The sequence below is a fragment of the Podarcis liolepis genome (genome assembly GCF_965112155.1).
Source record: "Podarcis liolepis genome assembly, chromosome: 15".
NCBI lineage: Eukaryota > Metazoa > Chordata > Lepidosauria > Squamata > Lacertidae > Podarcis > Podarcis liolepis.
The window spans coordinates 6,298,380-6,318,953 of NC_139566.1; the positions used below are offsets into that span (position 1 = coordinate 6,298,380).

At 44.0% G+C, this 20,574-nt stretch overlaps 1 protein-coding gene and 3 long non-coding RNA genes across 4 annotated transcripts; 2 read left to right on the forward strand and 2 right to left on the reverse strand.

Annotated features, from left to right (window-relative positions):
* LOC310694381 lies at positions 1-1,532 on the reverse strand. The gene is made up of 2 exons (XR_014519641.1): positions 1,490-1,532; positions 1-610 (listed from the first exon to the last, which is right to left on the reverse strand). It is a non-coding gene; the product is annotated as an uncharacterized lncRNA (long non-coding RNA).
* Positions 1,533-7,495: 5,963 nt separating this feature from the next.
* On the reverse strand, positions 7,496-8,677 carry LOC310694447. Its single transcript, XR_014519712.1, has 2 exons — positions 8,635-8,677; positions 7,496-8,119 (listed from the first exon to the last, which is right to left on the reverse strand). It is a non-coding gene; the product is annotated as an uncharacterized lncRNA (long non-coding RNA).
* Positions 8,678-9,863: 1,186 nt separating this feature from the next.
* LOC310695129 lies at positions 9,864-11,016 on the forward strand. Its single transcript, XR_014519941.1, has 2 exons — positions 9,864-9,904; positions 10,506-11,016. It is a non-coding gene; the product is annotated as an uncharacterized lncRNA (long non-coding RNA).
* Positions 11,017-16,873: 5,857 nt separating this feature from the next.
* On the forward strand, positions 16,874-19,783 carry LOC310693844 (uncharacterized protein; the record flags this gene model as incomplete). The annotated part of the gene is made up of 3 exons (XM_083476230.1): positions 16,874-16,944; positions 18,211-18,265; positions 18,824-19,783. The coding sequence occupies 3 exons, from the start codon at positions 16,874-16,876 to the stop codon at positions 19,493-19,495; spliced, it is 798 nt and encodes a 265-aa protein (XP_083332356.1). The 3' UTR covers positions 19,496-19,783.
* Between the last annotated feature and the right edge of the window lie 791 nt (positions 19,784-20,574).

Sequence of the window (20,574 nt, forward strand, 5' to 3'; positions counted from 1 at the left end):
GACGGTTTGCCATTTTATTAGTTGCCGTGCAAGCAGGTAGATTGTACAATAAAAGAAGAATTAGAAATGTAGACGAGAAAGAAAAGAGAAAGAGTCACACACATAGAGAGTGCCATGATGGCATCATGGGAAATGCCTTGTTAGAGATGGTTCCTAGGAGAACATCCAGGCGAGTCAAAGAGGAAAGAACAAGAAGAGGAGAGGAAGACACAACTTGAGGATTAAGCACATTCCAGAGAGATATAAAGTCTGAATGTCAGGAATTAAGAAGTAGCCAGCACTCATGGTGGTGGGATTATTCGATGGACTATAAAGTGTAGATTCCCTGTAAACATTCAGAGCTTCCCTTGGGGTTCTTCAGCATTTGCACTGCTTGGGATAGCAGCATTTGCAGCCACAGCAGGAAGATCCACAACACCCGGAACCACAGCAGGGGGAAGAGCAGCAGCAGGGGGAGCAGCAACACTGCTTGCAACAACAGGGGGAGCAGCAACACTGCTTGCAACAGCCACAGCCGCAGCAGGGGGAACAGCAGCACTGCTTGCAGCAGCAAGGGGAGCAGCCACACTGGCAACAGCTGGACATCTTGAGGAAGAGAAGGAAGCTTGAGCTGCAGGAAATCAAGGGATCACCAGTTAACTAAGCATTAAATTGTTAGATGTGTTAAAGACATCTTTTACTTGTCTTTTTATTAAGCACTACATATTTCACATACCTTTTCTCCTACTCATGAGGGAGCTGAAATTATTTGCCTACATTACACGAAGATTTTCATGTCATATAAAATATGGGAGAAATGTCTGTCTGTTAAGTGTTGAAATGGAGCATTCTGTCCAACCAAGAATTCAATATTGGTTTTACCTTCACACTAAATCCTGGGCCATTTCCCTCTTTATCTAAGAGGAAACTCAGTGTGTCCCCCAGTATAAAAGCAAAAGGGCTTTACAAGCAGTCTTGATTCTCTCACAGATTGATATGTATGACATGTTCCCTTGTTATTTCCACATGTTACCTTTTTGTTGTAGATATCAGTAATTTTATATGTATGCTTGAAATATATCATGGGTGAAATATTCTACCTCAGTTGATGTGAGAAGTTTATATCTCTAGGAAAGTCACCACTGTAATAAGGACTCCATTCAACAGCCCAGAGGCAGGGGAAATGGTCAGTGCTCAAAAACACAAATTATGAAAATGTAGCATCCATCACACAGATATGTTGAAGAGATAATTACATGATCCCATCAGGTAAAACCCAAAGAACCTACAAGGAGTCTGTTATTTAAACCACTTCTCATCTATGTATTAAAATATGCCGGTTGAGATGCTGAAATCTGAAATGCTAACAGAATCCAAATTGTGAGACTGTTGGCGCCTCTGTGCATTTGATTCAGATGCATTTCACAAGACCAGAGTCACTGGCCTCCCTCAGACCTTCAGCTCCCCTGCAATGAAAAGGAAGAATGCATAAATATTGGAATGAGCTTACCTTTGTTCAGTATAGGAGGTGCTGTGTGGATCTTGGATCCAGTGTGTTGATGAAGTATTCCAAGAAGGTGGACCTTTTTATATACCTCTGTCAACCCTTTCACAATCCATGAAGCACAACTGAAGAATTAAATGGTCTGCATTAAACCTTGATGCTTCCCCCACACCATCATCTGGGGCATGACTTCTGACTGTACACACACACACACACACACACACACACACACACAACCCTTTTAAAGAATATGATTAAAACTGCATTCTGGAAACACTGTAATTCTCAGCCCTGATTAAAGGGGCAGTTATGGGACTGTTTTGAAAAATAATTACGCTGAGATGAATGGGTGCCATGGGAGTTTCTCATTGTGATCCAACACCTTCTTTTACCAGGAAATACCATCGGATCTTCTGACTCTACCTCCCGCCCCAAGCTCAAAGGATCTGACGTTTGGATCCATGGGACTTGTTATCTGATCATCATAACACATATTTATCAGCAATGAGCAAACGTGAATAGCATTTGCCACCATATTGTGGCTGTTTGGTTAGCTGACCAGGAGGGTGAACAACAGCAGTCCCATTTTTTTTAATTTATTATGTGGCTTTCACAAATGTTTACTACAGCAAAAATTAAGTGCTAGACTACTGTAAAACATTTGGGCTGCCTCTGATGACTGTCTTCCAGGATTCTGTCACACAGAAAGAATATCACAGCCTAATTTGCACCAGACATCTGAGCCATGCAAAAGTAATTGGCTTGTATCCAGAAGTTCTACTTAGAGTAGTAGCACTCAAATGAATAAACCAAAGTCAGCCATGTTTATGAACTTTAATGGGCCTGCCCTGAGTACATGTTGCATGATGTACTAAGAAAGAATGGCCTAAAGGTTGTGTCCATGGGTCAACAATCTAAAAACTAATACCCTATGGCATCAGATCTCAGAGAGAAACACATATGATGCCTGTTCATCTGAACATAATTGATTTAAAGCAATTCCATAAGTGCCCCCTTTGGACAGAACTGGGAATTACAGTGTTGCAACTGCCAAATAGTTTTAATAGCCTGCCTTTAAAAATGGACGGATGTGGACAGAGTCAAGAATCACGCACCAGATGATTGTGTGGTAGAGGACTTTTAATGAAGACCTCGTCATCATTGGGTGGTGTATAATTGCTTGCGGAAGGATACACAGAGGTGTATATAAAGGCCCATCATTCAGGAGTTCTTCACTCACTCACTGGATCCAACATCCACACAAATTTTATCACTGAAAAAGGTATGTTCTGTCTTCATTCTTTTGGTTCCTTAGATTTCAAGAGAGCTTCAGGTCTTGAGGATGTAGTCTAACAGCTCTGGTTTTGCAATGAAACTGGTTCACTATATTTCTTATTCTTGGTGACCAATCCTGGCCTCCTGCCACATGGGGAGGTGTGCATAGAGAAAAGCATAATTTCTTAGATGCTAATTCTAATTCAAAACCTACTTTTCTCTTGGAAACACCATTTCTTACAACACATGTCTTTACTGATTCAAAGAGAAGTTGGGATCTTGCCTTTAGGCCTGTATTCTTGCAGCATTGTAGGACTAAAATGTTTGCCTAGTATTGTGTTGCACAGGATCTAAGATAGCCTTTTTTCTGCCAAGCATGTCATCAGTTGCCTAATAGGATGTTGGGGGCTCAGAGAGCCTCCTCTCAGATATGTTAGCTTGACTTCCAGTGAGTTCCCAAGGGAGACTCAGAAGAGGCCAGTTTATGCATTCCTTTCCTTGATGCAATGTGTAGCAAACTTTAAACATACGTTTCACGTTGGTCTTAAGCTGTAATGTTTGGATATCTAAGGTGTCCTTAATATTGTGTTGTGTTTGCTTAATGAGAAATCCCTTGAATCCTTTCAGCAATACCTTCCCTCTCCACCGCTAAGATGTCCTGCTGCTCCAATTGTTGCTGCTCTCCCTGCTGCTGCAAGTGCTGCTGCTGCCCCTGCTGCTGCTGCAGTCCTTCCTGTTGCTGCACTCCTTGCTGTTGCTGCTCTCCTTCCTGCTGCTGCTCTTCCCCCTGCTGCTGCAACTCTTGCGGCTGTGGTTCCTGTTGCTGCTATCCTAAGCAAGGCTGCTGCTGCTGAAGTTCAGTGAAGCGTTGAAAGTTGCTGCCTCCTCCATGCTGGTGGACTCCTTGGATTCCTCTGTTTCTGTGCCTTAAGTTTATTCCTTCCTCCTTCTACAACCCTGGATTCTTCTCATCTCCTTCTTACTTTGCTTTGTTTTCCTTCAAGGAAGCATGCCAGTTGTCTTCTCTTTATCATCATGGTGGTCCTGGGGGTCATTCTCTTTTCATCTCTTTGAATAACTCCTCTATGGGGGGCAGATAATATGTTCATATGGCATTTAATAAAGATTCTAAAGCACAGTAGAGTGTTCTTGTGTTCCTTTGCCTTGAAATGGGGACTGTGTCATAGATTCTGCATAAGTCATCTGCTTGGCAAGTATCTCCAGCTGAAGGGCTGCTGGGCCAGTAAGGATCAGAAGCTGAGTTCTTGAGGAGCACATCTGCATCTCACATACAGTATTTGGAAGGGGGCCATAGCTCATTGGAAGGGCACATGCATGACACACATAACATCCCAGGTTTACTAGCTGTTATCTCTCCTTGAATTAATGGGTGTAGTGAACACAAGGAAGAACAAGGTCCTTTGTCTGAGATCTGGGACACATGCCCTTCAGAAGCACCTGTCTGGCATGTAACAGCAGAGAGTTCTAAAAATAGGTGCTGCCACACATAAAACCGGATTTAATCAGTGTGTTGTAGGCATTTCCTGATAGGTGTTATGTGCAGGAGTCACTGTCTCATAGGAGCCAACTCCTACGAAGCTCCCACAAGAAAATATTTTAGGGGGCTGGGCTCCCCCAAGTTGAGGGGCATTGCCATTCAAATGGTGTGTGTGCATTCATGTGGGGTGGGGCATATCTAGGCCTCCACAACATTTTATTCAGCTTGGCATCCCTGATCTTACTCCTGCAAACCACATTGATTGGATGGCTATAAAAGGGAAGAGGTGATAATTTAAACTGCATCATATTGAGTGCTACATGTGGATCCAGCCTAATATATTTTGATAATGTTGATGAAAGCAACTGTTTCGACCACCCCATCTCCTTTGAGATCTCTTCTCAAATTCCTCCATTGCTTTGCTGATTGTTTCATTGCCCAGAAGGTGAAGGAAGCAACCAGGGAATCATCTAGACCTAGTCATCACCAATAGGCAGGAATTGATCTTTGAATAGGAAGTACAGGGGACCTTGCAAGAAACTGATCATGTCCTCTTGGGTTTCATGATACACAGATATAAGAAATCTGGATGTATTTGGACATGTACTTTGGCTTTAAGAGGGCTGATTTCAAAAATCTTAAGTAACTGCTGGGTGACATCCCATGGTCAGAAAAACTCAAAGAGAAGGGAGTCCAGGAGGGATGAGAGTTTCTTAAAGCTGAAATATTGAAGGAACAAATGCAGACAATACCAACAAGAAAGAAAAGTTGGAGGCATCTAAAGAAACCAGTGTGGCTGCATAAGTAGCTTATAGAAGAGATGAGATTTCAGAAGGGCATATCTGCTAAATGGAGGAAATGAGAAACATGAAGGATGGGTATGCACCAGTGGCTAACAGTTGCAAGATGAAGGCCAGGCAAGCAAAAGCTCAGAAGGATCTCTGTCTTGCAAGACAGAATGAAATAACAAAAGTGGTTTCATCAGCTATGTTTGAAGAACAAGCAAGCAGTATGTCCTCTGGGTGAAGAGGAGAAAGAAATGCTATTGGGTGAAGGAGGTGAAACTGCTCAACCCCTACACTGTCCCTCCTGTCACTTAAAATTAAAACAGAACTCAACCTGGTGACAACAGAATAAAAGGTGCAAGGAAGGAACTGCAGCCTCAGATAGGAAAATAGGTGACAAAGGAACACCTAGCTACTTTAAATGGATTCAAATTGGCAAGGCCTGATGAGCTGTGCCCAGGGGTACTAAAGGAGCCTGCAGATATAACCACAGAGCCTCGTCCATAATTTTTGAGAATCCATGGAGGAAATGTGAGATCCCTGCAGACTGGACAAGGGCAGATGCTGTTCCCATCTTCAAATAGTTTGTATGTGGGGAGAAGACTCACGTAGCTACAGACTGGACAACGTGACGTCGATACCAGGAAAGATTATAGCACATATAATTAAACAGTTGACCTATGAGCACATAGAAAAGGCTGCTGCGATTATTAACACTCAACATGGATTTCTCAAAAAAAATAAAAAATGTTCATGCTAGGTGAATCTCAATTCTTTTTTGGATAGATTTACGAGCTTGGTGGATGACGAGGCTGCTGTGGAAATAGTGTACCTTGATTTAACTAAGGCTTTGGAGAAAGTCCCCCATGGCAGTTGTAGTGATGATGGGCTGGAGATGGAGAACCTGCCATCAGAAATTGATAGAATAATAGAATCATAGAATTGGGAGGAAACCCCAAAGGGCATTTAGGAAGGAAGGATCAAAGCTCTGTGGTAGAGCAGCTATTTTGCATGCAGAAAGGTCTAAGTTCATCTCCAGAGAGCTGATGCCAGTCAGTGTCCATCTTATAATGAAATGCCTCCATGCAAAATAGGTAGAATATTGGAATTTTGGGAGTACTATTTTGTTAAATAATTGAAGGATAGAGGGATATTGAGGCTGATTTGAACTAGTAGCCATTTGAATGTACTTATCCTCAGCCTACCAGGTAAATTTCCAGCCTCTCATCATGTGGGGCAATGTAAGATAATGTTTGCGTTTTCCTGTGTTTTACCTTTCATTGTCTAAAAGCTGACTGCTGGAAGATCCCAGAGAAGAAGAAGGTCTTCATGCAGTGCATAGCTAAAGCAATGAAATGTGTTCCCACGGGAGGCAGTGTTGACTAGTAACCTAGATGGCTTTAAAGCTGGATTAGACAAATTCATGGAGGTGGAAGCTCCCAGAGTTACCAAACACAATGGCTGTGCCGTGTCTCCAAATTTTAGGCAGTAATGGTTCTTAATACCAGTTGATGGAAACCACAGTGCTCTGGTGTTTGCATCCTGATTGTGCACTATAGGCCAGGGGTGGCCAACTCCCAATAGACTGAGATCTACTCACAGAGTTAAAAACTGGCAGTGATCTATCCCCTTTTGGGGGGTTTAGGTCAAATTTGTTGAGTTTTTTTAAGAAGGAGGAAGGCTCATGGGGGGGGGGTTGAGTCAAAGTTGTTGAGTTTTTTCAGGGAGGAGGTAAAATGTTGACCTTTTTTTAGGGGAGCCACAGTTGTTCAGCTTCTTTTGGGGGAACCAATGATCTACCAATGATCACCATCCACCTGTTGGACATGCCTGCTATAGACATTTGGCTCGCCATTGTGAGGACAGGATGCTGGACTAGACAGGTCATTAATTTGATTGAGTAAGCACTTCTTAGAATCATAGAATCTTAGAGTTGGAAGGGAGCCAAGAGTCATCTAGTCCAACCACATGTTTGTATGTTCTTAAATGACCTAGAACGCAGTCATAAGGACAGAAGTAGACCCCTCCAAATGACCAACTAGCCCACTACTGTACAGTGTCCTACAGCGACTCCATTGAGATGTCTTCAGGAAGAATGTAAGCAGAGATTGAAAGTGGGCAACACTGCTGCTTGAGATTTTTCTAACTGGAGATGTCAGTGGCTGAACCTTGGGCATTCTGTTTACAGAACAGTTGCTCTGTTATTGCTTCTATACCATATATGTGAATGGTCCAATGACATGGTTGGTCCACCTACCCCAGAATCATCTACCTACATCATCTTGGAGTAGCCCTTTAATAACTCAAGCAGCAGTGCATTTTCCCCAACCCCCCCCCCCCTGGATCATTCAGTGCCATCGATTGGGGTGGGGTATGATGTACATCCAAAGCAGGGGCAGCTCACACACATTGAGCCTCCCCTCTACTCAATTTAAGGCAAAGATAAAACAAGACTTTAGGAGACGGTTTGCCATTTATTAGTAGCTGTGCAAGCAGGTAGATTGTACAATAAAAGAAGAATTAGAAATGTAGAAGAGAGAGAAAGAGAAATAGTCACACACATTGAGAGAGTCATGATGGCACCATGGGAAATGCCTTGTTAGAGATGGCTCCTAGGAGAACATCCAGGCGAGTCAAAGAGGAAAGAACAAGAAGAGGAGAGGAAGACACCACTTGATGATTAAGGACATTCCAGACAGATATAAAGTCTGAATGTAAGGAATTAAGAAGTAGCCCTTGAAGCCAGCACTCATGGTGGTGGGATTATTCGATGGACTATAAACTGTAGATTCCCTGTAAACATTCAGAGCTTCCCTTGGGGTTCTTCAGCATTTGCATTGCTTAGGATAGCAGCATTTGCAGCCACAGCAGGAAGACCCACAGCACCCGGAACCACAGCAGGGGGAACAGCAGCAGCAGGGGGAGCAGCAACACTGCTTGCAACAACAGGGGGAGCAGCAACACTGCTTGCAACAGCCACAGCCGCAGCAGGGGGAACAGCAGCACTGCTTGCAGCAGCAAGGGGAGCAGCCACACTGGCAACAGCAGGACATCTTGAGGAAGAGAATGAAGCTTGAGCTGCAGGAAATCAAAGGATCATTTTCATGTGTCACCTTTTAATGTTCTAGATATCAGTAATTTTAGATGTATATTTGAAATATATCATGGGTGAAATATTCCTCCTCAGTTGATAAGAGAAGAATTTTACATCTCTAGGGAAGTCACTAGTGTAATAATGACTCCATTCACCAGCCCAGAGGCAGAGGAAATGATCAGTCCTCAAAACTACAAGTTATGAAAATGTAGCGTCCATCACGCAGATATGTTGAAGAGATAATTAGATGATCCCATCAGGTAAAACCCAAAGAACCTACAAGGAGCCTGTTATTTAAACCACTTTTCATCTATGTATTAAAATATGCCGGTTGAGATGCTGAAATCTGAAATGCTAACAGAATCCAAATTGTGAGACTGTTGGCTCCTGTGCGTTTGATTCAGATGCATTTCACAAGACCAGAGTCACTGACCTCCCTCAGACCTTTAGTTCCCCTGCAATAAATAGGAAGAATGCATAAACATTGGAACGAGCTTACCTTTGTTCAGTTTAGGAGGTGCTGTGAGGATATTGGATCCAGTGTGTTGATGAAGTATTCCAACAAGGTGGACCTTTTTATATACCTCTGTCAACCCTTTCACAATCCATGATGCGCAACGGAAGAATTAAATGGTCTGCATTAAACCTTGATGCTTCCCCCACACCATCATCTGGGGCATGACTTCTGACTGTACACACACACACACACACACACACACACACAACCCTTTTAAAGAATATGATTAAAACTGCATTCTGGAAACACTGTAATTCTCAGCCCTGATTAAAGGGGCAGTTATGGGACTGTTTTTAAAAATAATTACGCTGAGATGAATGGGTGCCGTGGAATTTCTCATTGTGATCCAACACCTTCTTTTACCAGGAAATACCATCGGATCTTCTGACTCTACCTCCTAGCCCAAACTCTAAGGATCTGACGTTTGGATCCATGGGACTTGTTATCTGATCATCATAACACATATTTATCAGCAATGAGCAAACGTGAATAGCATTTGACACCATATTGTGGCTGTTTGGTTAGCTGACCAGGAGGGTGAACAACAGCAGTCCCATTTTTTTGATTTAATATGTGGCTTTCACAAATCTTTACTACGGCAAAAATTAAGTGCTAGACTACTGTAAAACATTTGGGCTGCCTCTGATGCCTGTCTTCCAGGATTCTGTCACACGGAAAGAATATCACAGCCTAATTTGCACCAGACATCTGAGCCATGCAAAAGTAATTGGCTTGTATCCAGAAGTTCTACTTAGAGTAGTAGCACTGAAATGAATAAACCAAAGTCAGCCATGTTTATGAACTTTAATGGGCCTGCCCTGAGTACATGTTGCATGATGTACTAAGAAAGAATGGCCTAAAGGTTGTGTCCATGGGTCAACAATCTAAAAACTAATACCCTATGGCATCAGATCTCAGAGAGAAACACATATGATGCCTGTTCATCTCAACATAATTGATTTAAAACAATTCCATAAGTGCCCCCTTTGGACAGAACTGGGAATTACAGTGTTGCAGCTGCCAAGTAGCTTTAATAGCCTGCCTTTAAAAATGGACGGATGTGGACAAAGTCAAAAATCACGCACCAGATGATTGTGTGGTAGAGGACTTTTAATGAAGACCTCGTCATCATTGGGTGGTGTATAATTGCTTGCGGAAGGATACACAGAGGTGTATATAAAGGCCCATCATTCAGGAGTTCTTCACTCACTTACTGGATCCAACATCCACACAAATTTTATCACTGAAAAAGGTATGTTCTGTCTTCATTCTTTTGGTTCCTTAGATTTCAAGAGAGCTTCAGGTCTGGAGGATGTAGTCTAAGAGCTCTGGTTTTGCAATGAAACTGGTTCACTATATTTCTTATTCTTGGTGACCAATCCTGGCCTCCTGCCGCATGAGGAGGTGTGCATGGAGAAAAGCGTAATTTCTTAGATGCTAATACGAATTCAAAACCTACTTTTCTCTTGGAAACCCCATTTCTTACAACACATGTCTTTATTGATTCAAAGAGAAGTTGGGATCTTGCCTTTAGGCCTGTATTCTTGCAGCATTGTAGGACTAAAATGTTTGCCTAGTATTGTGTTGCACAGGATCTAAGATAGTCTTTTTTCTGCCAAGCATGTCATCTGTTGCCTAATAGGATGTTGGGGGCTCAGAGAGCCTCCTCCCAGATGTGTTTACCTGACTTCCAGTGAGTTCCCAAGGGAGACTCAGAAGAGGCCACTTATGCATTTAAAGCAAACTTTAAACATACATTTCATGTTGGTCTCAAGGTGTAATGTTTGGATATCTAAGGTGTCCTTAATAGTGTGTTGTGTTTGCTTAATGAGAAATCCCTTGAATCCTTTCAGCAATACCTTCCCTCTCCACCGCTAAGATGTCCTGCTGCTCCAATTGTTGCTGCTCTCCCTGCTGCTGCAAGTGCTGCTGCTGCCCCTGCTGCTGCTGCTGCAGTCCTTCCTGTTGCTGCACTCCTTGCTGTTGCTGCTCTCCTTCCTGCTGCTGCTGTTCCCCCTGCTGCTGCAACTCTTGCGGCTGTGGTTCCTGTTGCTGCTATCCTAAGCAAGGCTGCTGCTGAAGAAGTTCAGTGAAGTGTTGAGAGCTGCTGCCTCCTCCATGCTGGTGGACTCCTTGGATTCATCTGTTTCTGTGCCTTAAATTTATTCCTGCCTCCTTCTACAACCCTGGATTCTTCTCATCTCCTTCTTACTTTGCTTTGTTTTCCTTCAAGGAGGCATGCCAGTTGTCTTCTCTTTATCATCATGGTGGTCCTGGGGGTCATTCTCTTTTCATCTCTTTGAATAACTCCTCTATGAGGGAGAAATATGTTCATATGGCATTTAATAAAGATTCTAAAGCACAGTAGAGTGTTCTTGTGTTCCTTTTCCTAGAGATGGGGAATGTGTCATAGATCCTGCATAAGTCATCTGCTTGGCACGCATCTCCAGCTGAAGGGCTGCTGGGCCAGTAAGGATCAGAAGCTGAGTTCTTGAGGAGCACATCTCCATCCCACATACAGTATTTGGAAGGGGGCCATAGCTCATTGGAAGGGCACATGCATGACACACATAACATTCCAGGTTCACTAGCTATTATCTCTCCTTGAATTAATGGGTGTAGCAAACACAAGGAAGAGCAAGGTCCTTTGTCTGAGATCTGGGACACATTCCCTTCAGAAGCACCTGTCTGGCATGTAACGGCAGAGAGTTCTAAAAATAGGTGCTGCCACACATGAAACCTGATTTAATCAGTGTGTTGTAGGGATTTCCTGATAGGTGTTATGTGCAGGATTCACTGTCTCATAGGAGCCAACTCCTATGAAGCCCCCACAAGAAAATATTTTAGGGGGCTGGGCTCCCCCAAGTTGAGGGGCATTGCCATTCAAATGGTGTGTGTGCATTCATGTGGGGTGGGGCATATCTAGGCCTCCACAATATTTTATTCAAGTTGGGATCCCTGATCTTTCTCCTGCAAATCACACTGATTGGATGGCTATAAAAGGGAAGACATGATTATTTAAACTACATCACATTGAGTGCTACTCATGGATCCAGCCTAATATATTTTGATAATGTTGATGAAAGCAACTGTTTCGACCACCCCATCTCCTTTGAGATTTCTTCTCAAATTTCTCCATTGCTTCGCTGAACGTTTCATTGCCCAGAAGGTGGAGGAAGCAACCAGGAAATCATCTATATTGGACCTGGTCGTCACCAATAGGCAGGAATTGATCTTTGAATTGGAATTACTGGAGACCTTGGAAGGAACTGGTCATGTCCTTTTGGGTTTTATGATACACAGACAAGGGAAATCTGGATGTATTTGGACATGTACTTTGGCTTTAAGAGGGCTGATTTCAAAAAGCTAAAGTAACTGCTGGCTGAGATCCCATGGTCAGGAAAACTCAAAGAGAAGGGAGTCCAGGAGGGATGGGAGTTTTTTAAAGCTGAAATATTGAAGGTACAAATGCAGACAATACCAAAAAGAAAGAAAAGTTGGAGGCATCTAAAGAAACCAGTGTGGATGTCTAAGTGTAAACAGATGATCTAGGATTCCAGAAGGGCATGTGTACTAAATGGAAGAAAGGGGGAATCATATCGGAAGGGAATACACAAGTAGTGAACAGTTGCAGGATAAAGGTCAGGCAGGCTGAAGCTCAGAATGAGCCCAGTCTTCTTAGAGAGGTTAAGAATTATAAAAGAGGCTTCTTTGGCTGTGTTTGAAGAAGAGGAAGGACACGGAAGTAGTAGTTCCTGTGCATGGATAAGATGAAGAATAGCTATTGGGTGGCAGAGGCAAAACAGGACTGCTCAACACCTATGTTGCTCTCTCCCTCACCTAAAATGAAAGCTGTACTCAACCTGCAAACATGATAAATGGTGCAAAGAGGGAGCTGCAGCCTCAGGTAGGAAAAGTGGTGGCAAGGGAACACTACTATAAATGGATTAAAAATGGCAAGGCCTGATGAGCTGTGCTGAAGGAGCTTGCAGATATAACCACAAAGCCTCTGTCCATAATTTTTGAGAATTCTTGGAGAAAACATGAGGTCCCTGCAGACTAGAGAAGGCCAGATGGCGTTCCCATCTTCAAAAGGGGGGTGGGAGAGGACAGAAGAAGACCCAGGTAACTGCTGACTGGTCAGCTTGAGAGCAGTATCAGGAAAAGTCCTAGAAACGTCCTATTTAACATATAATTAAATGGTTGGTCTGTGAACACTTAGAAAAGCATTCTATGATTAATCGAGTCCTCCTCACAGAGGGCACGTGTTGTGGTGAGATCATCAGGACTTACCTCACTGTTTGTGTGGGTGGGAGTGATTGAATAGCCACAACAACCCAATTGGTGGTCCCTCGTTGCTAGGCAGATCTAGCCAATGGGAAATTTTGTGTATTAACCGAGGGACCTTTATATACCACTGCATGTTGCATAGAGATTTCTCTTTCACTTTGTGCACCAGATCACCCACCCACCCTCTCTACAAACCACTCACTATCTGTAATCAATAAAGTTGTGGCCAAAATTATGCCAATAACCTAAAACTAAATTCCATGTCAATTGTGTCTTTATTTATTGGGAAGCTCCTGGGGATCTTAATATGCAACTAAGATATCTCAAAAACAATTCATGCCAGATGAATCTCATTTCATTTTTTATTAGATTTACAGTGGTACCTCAGGTTAAGAACTTAATTCATTCCAGAGGTCCGTTCTTAACCTGAAACTATTCTTAACCTGAAACACCACTTTAGCTAATGGGGCCTCCCACTGCTGCTGCATCACTGCTGCCTGATTTCTGTTCTCATCCTGAAGCAAAGTTCTTAACCTGAGGTACTATTTCTGGGTTAGCGGAGTCTGTAACCTGAAGTGTATGTAACCTGAAGTGTATGTAACCCGAGGTACCACTGTATAAGCTTGGTGGATCAGGGGAATGCTGTGGTCATAGTGTGTCTTGATTTCAGTTAGGCTTTTGACAAAGTCCCTCGTGGCAGTTATATTGCTTTAAGGACAGGCTGGAGAATCTGTGGCCAGCTATTCATAGAATTTAGTCCCCAAGGGAAGGCATGTAGCTTAGTGGTAGGAAAGCTCTTTTGCAAACAGAAGTTCTCAGATGACAAAGCCCTCCATTATATTTTGATGGAGAAGCTGATAAAATGTGGGCTGGACCAAGTTACTTTATAATGGATTCGTAGCTAGTTGACTGATCATATCTAAAGAGTCTCGCTAATGTTTCCAGAACATCCTGCAGGGGAAAAAAATGCAAGTGGAGTTCTGCAGAGTTCTGTCCTGGGCCTGTTGTTGTTCAACATCTTTACAAATGCCTTGGGTGAAGAAAGTGAGGGGATGCTCATTCAAACTGGGAGGGGTAGCTAATGCCACAGAAGTCAGAATCAGGACTCAAAATGCCCCTAACAGATTGGAGAACTGGTCCCAAACTAACACAATTAATTTCCTGAAGCCAAACTTTGTTGATTTCTCTAACAAAGTCAAAACTTGGGATGAGCATAAATTGTTCTTGAAAGTAATCACATGGTCAACACTGCCCAGATCAAAAGATGTGTCTACATTGGAACTGTTTGAGGGGGAGGAACCCCATGGCAGTGTCACATTTATCACCCCTTCAATTCATCCTTAGAACCAACTTCCCCTTGGCATGTCATTGCCACATCCTTCCTTCATACTGGGACCCATAAAGTTAAAGGTAAAGGGACCCCTGACCATTATGTCCAGTCATGGCCAACTCTGGGCGTGCGGCGCTCATCTCGCTTTACAGGCCGAGGGAGCCGGCGTTTGTCTGCAGACAGCTTCCGGGTCATGTGGCGAGCATGACTAAGCCGCTTCTGGTGAACCAGAGCAGCGCACGGAAATGCTGTTTACCTTCCCGCTGGAGCGGTACCTATTTATCTACTTGCACTTTGACATGCTTTCGAACTGCTAGGTTGGCAGGAGCAGGGACCGAGCAATGGGAGCTCACCCCGTCGCAGGGATTCAAACCACTGACCTTCCGATCGGCAAGTCCTAGGCTCTGTGGTTTAACCCACAGCGCCACCCGTGTCCCGCTGGGACCCATAGATTGCAGCAAAATATGGGGCAAGATTTTGTCCAGAGTCTTGCCCATGCGATGGGCTCATGGGAAAGAGGGTAAAGCCTATGTGAGGCTGCTTCGGATACAGCTCAGCTCCTTTTTGCCTCAAGAGCTTCCTGCCTGCCCATCCTCAGGTTAGAACTTTCACTGAGCAATTTTGGGTCACTGGTTGGCAGGGGCAGAAATGATCCCCCCCTCAACTAGATTGGCACTTGGTTGATTCCCCCCACCCCCGTCCACCTTTTTCTCAGTGAAATTATGACCTCCTTTTGTTAGGTGGGAAAACGTTGTTTGCCTGGTTGGAATCTGCACCCTGGTCACTCAGTGATACCTTGCTTGCTTGACTTGCACCACAGCAAGGTTCAACACTGGCTGACTCCCATGGAATGGGTTTGGGGTGGTCCAAACCCAGTGAGCCCATTTCATCAACATGGGGTTTTTGTGGAATGATGAACAGATCCTGGCGCAAACAACATCCCAACTCTTGCCCTGCCTGCTGCTGTCAATAAAGATCTGGCCTGATTTTATTCCATCACTGTTGCACAAGTCTGGTTATTTGCTACTCTCATGTGTGATATAATGCACCTGCCTACAGAATTGAATTGATCTTGGAGGCCAAAGGAAGCCGACCTAGAAATGTGAACATGGGCAGAAGTCAGTCTCTTGGTTGCACCTCAGCGAAGAAACCGTTGGAGACTTTCTTCATGAAGGGAAGCCCAGTATAGAACATGTTAAAGTTGTCCAAATTTAAGTTCCTCTAAACATGTGCTTTCTTAAAACTTTTTTATTTTATTTTGACAAAGTAATAATCATAAATAAATAAGAATAAATGAGGGTGAAAGAGGAGAGCACAAAACATGGCCTGAAGCTCAACATCAAAAAACCCAAGATCATGGCCACTGGGCCCATCACCTCCTGGCAAATAGAAGGGGAAGAAATGGAGGCAGTAAGAGATTTTACTTTCCTGGGCTCCATGTTCACTGCAGATGGTGACAGCAGTCACAAAATTAAAAGACGCCTGCTTCTTGGGAGAAAAGCAATGACAAACCTAGACAGCATCTTAAAAAGCAGAGATATCACCTTGCTGACAAAGGTCTGTATAGTTAAAGCTATGGTTTCCCCAGTAGTGATGTATGGAAGTGAGAGCTGGACCATAAAGAAGGCTGATCACTGAAGAATGGATGCTTTTGAATTCTGGTGCTGGAGGAGACTCTTGAGAGTCCCATGGACTGCAAGAAGATCAAACCTATCCTTTCTGAAGGAAATCAGCCCTGAGTGCTCACTGGAAGGCCAGATCCTGAAGCTGAGGCTCCAATACTTTGGCCACCTCATGAGAAGAGAAGACTCCCTGGAAAAGGCCCTGATGCTGGGAAAGATGGAGGGCACAAGGAGAAGGGGACGACGGAGGATGAGATGGTTGGACAGTGTTCTTGAAGCTACCAGCATGAGTTTGACCAAACTGCCGGAGGCAGTGGAAGACAGGAGTGCCTGGCATGCTCTGGTCCATGGGGTCACGAAGAGTCAGACACGACTAAATGACTAAACAACAACAACAACCCCACCACTGAGACAATTCCATTTTAACTATCCAACATCTCAAATTTCAATACCACTTACGATGGTCTGACCCCTTTCCATTTTAACAATACAAATTCAACAAACACCCTCCATATCAAGTTAATTTATCATTAATAGCTATATCCCAGACCTCTTTATACCTTTCTTCTATTTTTTATTCTGCTTGCCCCTTCCACTTCCTAGCTATAATATTTTGTGCAGCTGTCAGTAAATTTGTGAGCAATTCCTTCATAGCCTGCGAACCTTCCACCCCATTGTAAATTGATAATAATGCTACCTTTGGACTTTTGGTCAGCTTTAACCCAGTGATTTCTGTTATCTCCTTAAACACCCTTTGCCAAAACAATTGTACATATTTACACCCCCACCACATGTGAACATAATTCCCTGTTTCCTGGCATCCCCTCCAACATAACACTGAATATTACTTGTTTATTTGATTTAATCATGTGCTTTTAAAAGCCACGTACTGGATCGCAAAATCCCATCCTAATTGCTCAACCCATGTCCAGTCTTACAATGGTTACGTTCTCTCTCTCTTATTTGTTTTAAGTGAGACATGCCATTCATGTGTGTTCAGCCGTTCATTAAATTTATTACGGTGAAACAGATGACCCCAGGAGACAACTGGTAAGAAGTCAGGAGGTTTTTCATTAATAAAACCCTTAGGCCCTTGACCATTGTGAGGAACACGTGTGATGTTCCTACATTCATCCATCTCATCACAAATATTTGTAAAGCTGTTAGATACATGCTACAACTGCAAAGTAGAAGAATAGTGATCTGGGTCCACCATACTTTATGACATACGAAAAACACTTTATTAGTTTGTTTGTTGCATGTATGTTGTTGTTGTTGTTGTTGTTGTTTAGTTGTTTAGTCGTGTCTGACTCTTCGTGACCCCATGGACCAGAGCACACCAGGCACTCCTGTCTTTCACTGCCTCCCGCAGTTTGGTCAAACTCATGCTGGTAGCTTCGAGAACAGTCCCACCATCTTGTCCTCTGTTGTCCCCTTCTCCTTGCGCCCTCCATCTTTCCCCACACCAGGGTCTTTTCCAGGGAGTCGTCTCTTCTCATGAGGTGGCCAAAGTCTTGGAGCCCCAGCTTCAGGATCTGTCCTTCCAGTGAGCACTCAGGGCTGATTTCCTTCAGAATGGAGAGGTTTGATCTTCTTGCAGTCCATGGGACTCTCAAGAGTCTCCTCCAGCACCAGAATTCAAAAGCATCAATTCTTCGACGATCAGCCTTCTTTATGGTCCAGCTCTCACTTCCATACATCACTACTGGGAAAACCATAGCTTTAACTATATGGACCTTTGTCGGCAAGGTGATGTCTCTGCTTTTTAAGAGGCTGTCTAGGTTGCATGTATATCCCACCCTTGGTTCTCTCATTCCTCAGTTAGTTCAGGCTGAGAGGCAGTGACTGGCCCAATGTCACAGCCGGCAATCTTCATAACCAAGTGGGGAACTGAACCCTGGTTTATCAGGTCGTGGTCTGATATTCAGTATCCACAGGTGCCTTATATGTGCCATGTGTAATACAAAGAAAGAAAAATATAGATAACTAGCGTGATAAAAAGATTTCCGTGCTCCCCAGCAGCAAGTCTAAAAATCCTTAGGCACTATATCACGGGAAGAAATTCACATGATCTCCATTCATGTCAATGTAATTCCTACTGAAGGGTAGGAATTAAGGATTTGCTACTGGGAAATAGTTTTAATTACACACAGTTTAAAATGAAGGATGTGAACACAGTCAAAGATGACAACACACTGGATGTCGGTGTGACAGAGGCCAACTGCTGAACTTTAATGAAAGCCTAGTCATTCTTAAGTAGAGCCTCACTCATTGAGGAAGGATGCACCGAGATGTATAAAAAGTCCCACCATCCAGGAGAGATTCATTCTCTCACTGGATCAAACATCCGTACCAACACCTGCTGAAGAAGGTGAGTCTTATTGCAAGGTTTGTTTAGTATTGAGGTTTCCTTGATTGCAGGAGAACTAAGATCTTGAGCAGCACTCCGATAATCCTGGTTTTCTCAAAGGCTTACACTATTAGTTTTACGATTGTTATTGACCCTGGTTCTCTTCCCACATAATGTGGGAAATAGCCCAGGGTATAACCAGGCAAAAATCCAGATTCTGTGCTTCCACACTGGTTCTCAAGAAGAAGGCTTTACCTCAGTGTTTCCTGTCCTTGGGTCTCCAACTACTTTTGGACTACAAATCCCAACATCCCTAGCTAGCAAGCCCAGTGGTCAGGGATGATGGGAATTGTTGTCCAAAAACAGCTGGGGACCCAAGGCTGGGAAACACTGCTCTAGATGGATAGCCATGGAGACATCAGATCAAAACCTTGGACAATGGCAGCCGACAATGTCCAATCCCTTAACCAACATAGACAGGGCGCTTCATAATATAGTCTCAAATCCGGCAGAGAGAAACCACCTCTTTCTTTCAACATATGAGGAATTTGATGTGTCTGACTGGTTCATTTCTTTCAGTTGCACCTCCCTTCCCCATTGCAAAGATGTCGTGCTGCTCCCCCTGCTGCTGCCACCAGTGCTGCTGCTCCCCCTGCTGTTGCCACCAGTGCTGCTGCTGCCCCTGCTGCTGCCACCACTGCTGCTGCTCCCCTTGCTGTTGCCAGCAACACTGCTGCTCCCCCTGCTGCTGCCAGCATTGCTGCTGCCACCAGTGCTGCTGTCCCCATTGCGGCTCCCCCTGCTGCTGCCACCAGTGCTGCTGCTCCCCTTGTTGTTGCCAGCAGCACTGCTGCTGCCCCTGCTGCTGCCAGCATTGCTGCTGCCACCAGTGCTGCTGCCCCTGTTGTGGCTCCCCTTGCTGCTGCTGCTGCCCTTGCTGCTGCCACCAGTGCTGTTGCCACCCTTGCTGTTGCGGGCACTGTTGCTTCTACACCTGCTACCCCTCCCCTGCTGCTGTGGACACTGATGCTGCGCCTGATGCTGCTGCAGGCAGCGCTGCCACCCCTCCTGCTGAAGCTGCTGCTGATACCCAAGATGCTGAGACCAGTATGCCTGGTGCCACTGCTCTTGCAGTCAGTGCCTCTGCTCCCCCTGCTCCCCCTGCCCGTCCTGCTGCGATTCCACGTGCTCCTCTGGATTCCTTCCGTGAGAACTCAAGCCGCTCCCCGATGGAATGCAAGTGCTGAATAAACCCAGTGCAAGGCATCGCCGCCGCCACTACCACAAGCAATGGATTCTCGGACCACTCCCTGCGCTCACCTTGCTGAGCTCAGTGCTGCAACCTATGTACCTTCCTCCTTTATTGTTGTTTACCCCTCTTGTTGTTCACCCCTCTTGTTGTCTCTTTGACTATCAGGCATTTCCAGTGGTGTCACTGGGGGCTGTCTCATTTCCCCCTCTTCTGTTCTTTTCCTAACTCCTCTATTGCTGTAGAATCTCCTTGCCTGCATGGCAAATAATAAAGCAACAAATCACTAACGCAGGATCTTCACTTACTACTTTTTACTTAAAGAGAGCAAGAACGAGAGAGTGCAAATGTGTGTGTTCATGTGCATGAGGGAGAGAAAGAGAAAGAGAAAGAGAAAGAGAAAGAGAAAGAGAAAGAGAAAGAGAAAGAGAAAGAGAAAGAGAAAGAGAAAGAGCCAAGCTCCATAATCAGGTTGGAGTGACTCCATCTAGCAAGGTCACTATTCATTTATTTCTCTCACAAGGAATTATATACTGCTCAAACACAATAGGCAGCTTAACAAAAATGCAACACCAAAAAATAATCAATTTTTAAAATATCCTTTATTTAATTTTAAAAATACATACAGCTGATTTGTTGTTTTTAAGAAATCACAGTACTTTACAATGACAGTACTTAAAAAAGTATACAGTAAAAACCATACAAAAAAGTTAAAATCGGAAATGAGGTAACTATTGTTGTAAGATGTACAGTGGTACCTCGGGATACAGACGCTTCAGGTAACAGACGTTTCAGGTTACAGACTCCGCTAGCCCAAAAATAGTACCTTGGGTTCAGAACTTTGCTTCAGGATGAGAACAGAAATCATGTGGCGGCAGCAGGAGGCCCCATTAGCTAAAGTGGTACCTCAAGTTAAGAACAGTTTCAGGTTAAGAACAGACCTCCAGAACGAATTAAGTTCTTAACCTGAGGTACCACTGTATTCTTAACTGCCTGCATAGAATAGAAAAGTTTTCCAGCAAGCATTTAAAAGTTGACACAGAAGGCACCCGCTGAATCTATACTGGCAGAGTGCTCCACA